At 43.0% G+C, this 8,633-nt stretch overlaps 1 protein-coding gene across 2 annotated transcripts in view; it reads right to left on the reverse strand.

Annotated features, from left to right (window-relative positions):
- GYG1 (glycogenin 1) overlaps positions 1 to 8,633 on the reverse strand; it is a 42,696-nt gene that overhangs the window by 15,041 nt on the left and 19,022 nt on the right. For both annotated transcript variants that reach the window (XM_014537461.1, XM_005863486.2), the window contains exon 5: positions 4,238 to 4,364. In XM_014537461.1, the coding sequence (XP_014392947.1) occupies positions 4,238 to 4,364 (127 nt within the window). The remainder of the gene's footprint in view (positions 1 to 4,237; positions 4,365 to 8,633) is intronic.

Below are 8,633 nucleotides of genomic sequence, written 5' to 3' on the forward strand. Positions count from 1 at the left end.
CTACAGTGTTTTGGACAGGTTCAAGCCTTGGACTGATGAGAGGGCACAGTCCTCTCATTGCCATGTGCAAGTCCCAGCTTGGAGGGCAGGGCCCTCCCAGCACAATTATAGCCAACAGCTGTAGTTGTAAGCTTGAACCTATGGTCCAAACACGTGACCCCACGTGCCTGAGTGATGTGGGCTTGATAGAGTTCAGGTGCATGTAGTTGAGTAGGATTGAAACCCAGGAGAATGTTGTAAACATCTTGGTCACGCCCTTACTTTGCCTCGTAGCATCTGCTATAAAATAAAGGCATGGCTGTGGGTGTGGTCGCTGTCTCTCAGAGAAGCAGCGTCCCACCGAGACCCAGCTTTCATTCTCTTGTCTGTCTTTTCTAAGCCTTTCAGCTGCCCCGACTCAGGTTCACCCCTTGCCGTGCTGGCGTGGCACACTTTAGAAAGATATGCCTCCACGCTCCCAGGGCGGGTTCCTGCCCCAAACCCCACCCTTACAGGAAATAGCTCCGGGAAACAGCTCGGGGGAGGGCGCAGCCGTTGCCAAGACTACCCCTGCAGGACTGACTTCCTTCCGCTTGGTCGTGGCAGTTGTGGTAGTGGTGAACACCACCCATGGTTTTTATATAAGTAGATTTTCACCAGGATGTTCAATATGTACCTCCAACCTACTACATCCAAAACTTAATACACTCAATACATCTCTAGCAATCCATCCACAAACCTGATTTACCCATGGTCTGTCCCATCTCAGGAGATGGCAACTCCTTTGTTCAGCTGTTTAGGTCCCAAGTCGTAACAGTCACCTTTGACATCTTTCTCCCACATCCCACTGAATATCTGATTTTTTTCATAAGAAGCTGGAAATCTGGGTTTCATGTGAAATTCCCCAATTTTTAAGCATTGACAACTCAAGAAAAACAAAACACCTAAGTGAGAGGAACAACAGAGGCCACTCCATGGCTTCTCATTCCACCTACCATTGCCCTGCTGTGAGAGGGAAGGCCAGCCAAACCCTGGGGCTGCTTGGTCTGGAGACCACCACGGTTGTTCTGAGACCAGCAGAGGGATTTTAATTCATGCTGAGCTCCCAGAGACCCACAGGCTCTTTGGGGAGTATAATGGCCTAAATGTTCAGGATAGTCTATTTCAGCTTAGAAGATCTGGATCACAATTTTACATGAACTTGAAACAAAAAAGTAATGTAACCATCTGCCTGAATTTTTAGCCCTTCTTAATTGCACACAAAAAAATGTAAGGAAAAAAATGTTTCTAGAGATGGATCTCTGCAAAAACACACACAAAACAACCTACAAAAAATAAACAAAAAACCCCACCCAAAGCATTTTCTGGCAGAGGGGAGGGAAAATGAGTTCTCTGATCTGGTTTCAACATTACTAAACAGGTGGCCAAGGGCTGAGAGAAGGCATTGCTTGGAGCAGTGCTACCACAGAACAGTAGACCTGCTACCCCCAGGGGTGAGCTGCAAGGACACAGCACTGACAGGCTGCAGGCCAACTGACTAACGGTGGAGCTTCTCCCCAGTTCCCCATGCACCAGACACTCTATGACTATGCTAATAAACTAAGATTTCCAAAACGAGCTAGGAAGACGGGACCATCCTAACCATTTTGGTAATTTAGATCTCAAACTGTTTTTCTGAGAAATGTATTTAGGAAATATTAAAAACAAAACAAAACCTGGGTTCCTGAGAGGGGGGTCAAGGTCTAGCAAACAAGTCTATCTTCCCCCTAAAAACTAACTGGGCTCCACCTGCTTGTTTTTGTCAAATAAAACAAATGTGAGCAGTGTCTGTGCAAACCAGGCTATCAATGAAAAGGACAGTGTGCTCAGTTGGGTAGTAAGGTGAAAATCAGATGGAATCCCAATGAGTCGAAGGGGAATTGCTTGGTGCTGGGGACCATATTACAAGAAAATCACGAATCTTTAAACGCTAGGATTACCCTATTTGAGAAGTGAGACCAATTGGCAGGATGTCAGATTCTCATGTCTTCACATATTTATCCTAGGACGAGTGCTCACTCTGCAGAACTGAGTGGGATGGTGGGTAGAACTGCTCACACTATTTTTTAAAAAAATAATAATCCTTTCTTTTTTTAAAAGAAGATATTTTTATTGATTTTAGAAAGGAAGGGAGAGAGAGATTGAAACATCTATGATAAGAGAGAATCATTGATCGACTGCCTCCTGCACGCCCCCTACTGAGGATTGGGCCCGCAACCCAGGCATGTGCCCTGGACCAGAATCAAACCGGGACCCTTCAGTCCGCAGGCCAACGCTCTATCCACTGAGCCAAACTGGCTAGAGCTGCTCACACTATTTTTTAAAATATATTTTTATTGATTTTAGAGAGAAAGGGAGAGAGATATAGAAGCATCAATGATGACAGAGAATCATTGACTGGCTGCCTCCTGCACGCCCTACACTGGGGATTGAGCCCATAACTAGGGCATGTGCCCTGACTGGGAATTGAACCATGACCTCCTGGTTCATAGGTCGACGTTCAATCACTGAACCGCGCCGGCCTGGCTGCTCACACTAGTAACGATTACTTCTCCTTCGCACTCTGATCTTCTTGCTTGCTTAGCTGGATCCAGTCAAATTAAGCCACTACCCTATTACACACAAATTCAGTTCTAGGGGTCAGCTATCATGGTTTGCAGGAACATGGTTCAAACTGGCAGGGTTATGAGATAGTAAGGATTAAAATGAATCACGCCCACATTGTCAAGCAAGAGAGGTTTGTACTTCATAAGGCCAAGGACTGAGAGGCAATTAATGCTTCTCTTATTCCATCCCTTGACAGTGATTCCTGTTCTGTTTGCTTTCCTCAAACCACAGTTGGTGTATTTGAGAGTTTGTCTGTACTGTGCTAGAAAGGGGAGAGAATCAAGAGGCTGCAATATGTTAGAGACACATGCCAAGAGAATAGGTAGGGAGGAAAGCACACAACATACTTATAATCCTTATCTGGGGCTATGACAGAGTCTGCCCAGAAAACAACAGAACACGAAACATTTCTGCCACAAAGTCCATGCTCATTCCTGTGGTGCTAGACTTACCGGGAGGACTTTGGCTAAGGAACCATGAAGAGCATGTTTTCTGCTCACTCAGGAATGCCCTGGCGGGACAGACTGGAGAGCCAAGCCCAGTTCAATGGGAGCTCGGCTGCTCACGGCTATGTTTCAGGATCAACCTGAAAGCTTGGCCTCTACTCAGGAAACTTGAGTCATCTTTCTGGTTCAACACAATGAGTCAGAGGCTGAAGGATGGGACCCAGGCACTCACAGTGAAACAAGTGTTGCAACTTGGCTGCATTGGTTGCTGAATTAGAACAGCACCAGGAATAGTGCCAAACAAGCACGTTGCCAAAAACAACGGCCTCCACTGAGCACTTTACATGACTGAATTCACTTTATCCTCATGACAACCCTTTGAGGTAAATGTTATTTTTCTCCTTGTTTTGCATACGGGGAACTGAGGCACAGAGCCTAAGCCAGATAGCAGGTAAGGGCAGAGTAAGCCACACACCCACCTTCCTGGTTTCAGAGATTATTACTTATGCTAGTCCATCTCTCAAACAGAAAGGACTAACCATCTAATGCTTACTGAGTGCTCAGGCAGGTCAGGCCTGTTCCTCCCACTTTACATGATTACCTCTCATACTGCTCACAGTACCCTCTGTGGACATGGAGGCAGAGAGGTCCAACTTCTGTTGAACCACAAGTTCAGTGACCATCAATCATCCAGGAAGTGGCTACTCCAGGATGTGAACTTAGGGAGTACAGCTCCACAGCCCCCTCTCTTGGCCATGACACCACACTACTATTAGCATCTTGCTTAACTCCCAGCACCACATGGAGGGAGCTGTTAAGACCCTCATTTACAAATGAGGAACCAGAAACTAAGCAGCTAGCCTGAGGCAGAAGTTGGGTCTGCACCCAATCTGTTCCTGATCATGACATACAGATGGTTTATCAGAGGTCCAGGTAACCCAGAAACTGATGGGGCCCTTTCCCCATAGGCAGCTAAATGCCCTGAAGGTTATTCTAAGCAGAAAGGCATAGGGATCGATAGCATCAAGCCATGCTTCTTGCAAGAAAAAGACTTCCCTCAAAGTTTCCCACCTGTTATTGCCCTCAGACTGACAATGCACCCCAAAATCTTAAATCTACTCCCCTTCCCTCACCATCCCCAACAACAGTAAACAGTTTCCACTTACGCTTTAAATGCTGGGAGGTAGGAGTATATAGAAATGCTGCTTAGGTTATAAATAAATGGCAGGTGTTTTCTGATATCTGTTGTTGCCCAGCTGCTAAAAAACATGTTCAGTAAACCCTGGTCCCCACCTGAAAGAAAAATAAAACAAATTAAAGTCACAGACTCAAGGACAGTTCAATAATTTTATAGGACTATATACCTAGACCTTTAAAAACAGGTACTAATTCCAGAAATTCCATGTTAAACCTAAGGACATTTTAGGGAGTGGTCATTTCTCTGAGTTAATTCATTAATTCAACAAATATTTACTGAGCAACTATTATGTGCCAGACACTGAAGCAGGAACTGGAGAGTCATTATCTTCACCAGGATTTGGGAGGGGTGGGGCTAGGGGTACTGATACCAGCAAACCAAGAATCAATAAACACCATCAGAAATGGGGAGGAGGGGAGTGAAGGAAAGTACAGGCTACCATGAGTGCTCATGGAAGAGGCTCAAGACCTTGTCTGATGGGTCAGGGAAGGCTTTCATGAGGAAGCTGTGTTGAAGCCAAGCTCTGTGTAGTACACAGCAGTATCTGACAAATGCCGGTGGAGAGAAGAAGGGCAAATGGTGTTCTAGGTAGAATAAACAGCACACACCATGGGCAGCAACATGAAGCTATGGAAAGACCTGTAAGGTGACCTTAGAGGGGGACCGCAGAGGGAGAAGGGCACCAGGTGAATCTCAGAAAGGTAGGCATGGACTAGACCAGCAGTCACCAACCGGTGGTCCATGAGGTCCAAAAGGTTGGCGTCCGCTGGACTAGACCACATGGGGCCTGGATTTCAGACAATTAAAGATTCAGACTTTATGTTCAAAGAAATGGGATAAAAACAGAAGTAAAAAGCAAAAGAGAGCAAACTGGGATAATGGGTTTGTTTTCCGGAGCCCCAACTGTTGGTTCATCATCAGAAGGCCCAGAAGACACCCCCTTGGTGCACTCTCCAGGCAGGTTCAGGCCAGCCATCACTGGGTCAAGGTCAACCACACCCACATAGCACAGTGCTTGCTCAGCCCTTGTGGGTCCTGGACTTCATGCCTTCCTTGGAAAATGAGGACTATGCTGTTCATTCAAAAGAAATAAAAACAATAAAAATCTAAACACCTAAATCATAAACATACAAGTAACCAAATAGGTCACTAAGTTACCTCAAAACACATTCTGCCATACAGCCCATTGTGCTTTCTGTTTTAGACTCAGGAGATTTCAGAAACCAGGCACAGAACCAGGATCCCTGCAGCAGCAGCAGCAGCAGCAGCAGCAGCAGCAGCTCAGATGTATGTGTATGTATGTATGTATGTGTGTGTGTGTGTGTGTGTGTGTGTGTACGGGTGGTGGCAGGTAGGGAAACTATTGCTCTTTTGAAGTTCAAGGCTGGTGCACTGAACAGTTATTTCCCTCTTCAGAATGCTTTGCGCTGAGATGCCGTTTTCTTTCTAAACACACAGCAGGTCTAATTGGCTGGCATTACTATTTGGTTTTTCTTGGTTTTGAAAGAAACTTTTAAAATGAGATTTATTTAATATTTGGAGCTAAGTAATAAGACCAGGACATTAGGTTTAAAGTCCAACTGTCCCTTACCCATCCTCTGTGTGTTCCATCCTTTCCAAATGCCCTCAGTCAGCTCTCTGGATCAAGGGCATTTGTTGAACAAATGTCTATGGAGCAACCTCTCTGTATGAGGAGGCTCTGATAGGTCCTCATTCCTCAAGAGACAGACAGCTCAACAGAAAACTAGTTTTGCCCTTATAAGTTCTAAAGAATAATAAAGATGGCATCAGGATATATGCTCACTTGTTATAGGAACAAAAGAAGATTTTAGATATATAGACAAATTAACATATTTTGAGAAACAAAATATTAAGGCCAAAACATCATATTCATTAGAGGCTCACTTTGGATTCCACAAAGATTACCAGAATGTGGGAAAAGTCTTACTCATTTCCTTTTACACATAATCATAATAAATGACAAAATTACAGAGGTAGAGAACAGATGCGAGGTGGCCAGGGGTTAGGGAGGGTGGCAGGGAGCATGAGGAATCCTGTGATGACCCTGTTCTGTACCCTGACTGTGGTGGTGTCACACAAATCTACACACGGGATAAAAGTGCACAGAAGCACCTGTGTACACATACCAATGAATACATGTGAAACTGGTGAATCTGAATAAGGCTGGTGGATTGTATCAATGTCAAATTCCTGGTTCTGGAGTTATAATTATGCAAGATGTTGTTACCACTGGGGGAAAATGATGAAGGGTATATGGGATCTCTATATTGTTTCTCACAACTAAATGTAAATCTACAATTTGCTCAAAAGTTTTTTGTGTTTTGTTTTAAGTCTAAGGGTTATGTGGTTAAAATGCAAAATACAATCAAGAACTGTTAGTCATTAGATTCTAAATTCCCAAGGACAGAGTGTATGGCTCTTTTTGCTTAGCACTGTAAATTCTAGCAGCTAGCAGAATGCCTTACACATAGATAAATTATTTGTGGAATGAATATGTTCTGTAACAGCAGAAAAGTTGAAATAATTTAAATAGTCCACCATAGAGGAATGGTTAGTACACTGTTATGCTAACCATTCATGGCAATATTATTCAGCCATTAAAACTAATGGCTATAAAGATCACCATCCACCATGTAATATAAATATATACCATGACATACATAGTAATTATAACTAAGAACATAAACATTCATATCGGAAGAAAAAGAAAAGTAATTACTATGTAAGAAAAATGGTATTACAGATGTTCCCTCCCCCTGACTTTTTCTTAATACTGTTATATTTTTGTAATTTTAAAATAACAACACAATTAGGGACAAGAATGAGAATTGCATTAAGATCTTTTATTTCTAAACATTCTCTGCTTGTTAATTTATTTTTGTTATAAAGCATGATACTATTAAAGGAAAAATATATGTGTAGATTATAAAGTATATTAATAATAAACCTCTATACTCCCAACATCCAATTTAAGAACTGAAACATTACCACTATTTTTTAAGTTCTCTGTGTGGACTCCCCAACCCAATCTCACTGTCCCTGACGCCAGAAATAACCACTAATCATGAATTTTGTTTGCAGTTGTCTTGATTTCCTTTATTTTACCAATATATATGTAATCTGACAACATATGTAGTTTTGTTGGTTTGTGAATTCTGTAAAAGTGGATGTCATATTTTTTCTACTTCTTGTTTTCTTATGCCATACTGTAATACCTTTGTGTTAAGCAATTCCACTTAAACTACTTTCTACATGTAATGTAGTGAAGAAATCCATCTAATTCCAAGGAGTCAGAATAGCAATTGTAAAAGAGAGATTCCCAATCCCATGGGGTGAGCCTGGGAAAGAGGAGTCAGAGCTGCTGGTCCCTCAGAGCCCATGACACCACAGGCTATTTCCATTCACCCTCAGATGCCCTGCAAACAGCAGTGTGCCACAGCAGGGCTGAGAAGCACTGATGGAACAGGATACAAGCAAGAAGGGGAAAAGGCAGGGCAGGAGATTTGTGATCATTGGTGCCCATTCAAATCGAAAATCCTTAAACACGCAACAGGGACCTTTCCTTCAAGGCACTACAGATAATGAAACTTCCAAGGCCACTGATCTCATTATGTGATAAAGGGTCACCTTTCTGCCAAAAATTGTGAATTAAAAATAGAGGTAAACACCACCTACAAGTCCTAAGTAATTTTTAAATTTAGCACTCTAACCATCTCTTTCCACATTTCAGTCAGGTGAATGTTTTAGCTGCATTAGAAAAACCCATATGTAGTGTTATCAATATCCTCTCTTTAGAAGTCCCTAAACTAGAACACAGTTCAAAGCAGAATGCAAATCCAAGCAGGTCTGTGCTACAAAACCCAAAAGCATGCCATGAAGATTGCTGAATTTCCACTACCAACACCTGTTCCAGTCAGACTCCAGAGGCAACTTTCTTTACTCTGACATTCTTAATATCAACCTCAACTATCTCAGTGCAGACAAACATGATTAGCAGGCTTGCCAGCAGCTGGGATCCAGCAGGCCAGTGCATGGCGACAGAGGTGGGAGAGAGTGAGCTAAGGACGTGGAACAAGGGACACACCCATCTTGCAAACAAAAGCAAATATCAGATTCTGTATCATCCTTCCACCAGGTTACCCAAGGGCAGTAATAACCTACAATCACTTGATATTTTCCAGGTCTTTTGAACCTGGTCACCATGGACATATTAAAGCATTTGTCAGAAACTGGACCTGTCTTCTACACTAATAAAAGAGAAACATGGTAATTAGCGTACGACCGCTACCATTTTCATTGGCTAATCAGTGAGTATATGCAAATTAACTGTCAGCCAAGATGGC

Source organism: Myotis brandtii, unplaced genomic scaffold, assembly GCF_000412655.1.
Source record: "Myotis brandtii unplaced genomic scaffold, ASM41265v1 scaffold179, whole genome shotgun sequence".
Lineage (NCBI taxonomy): Eukaryota > Metazoa > Chordata > Mammalia > Chiroptera > Vespertilionidae > Myotis > Myotis brandtii.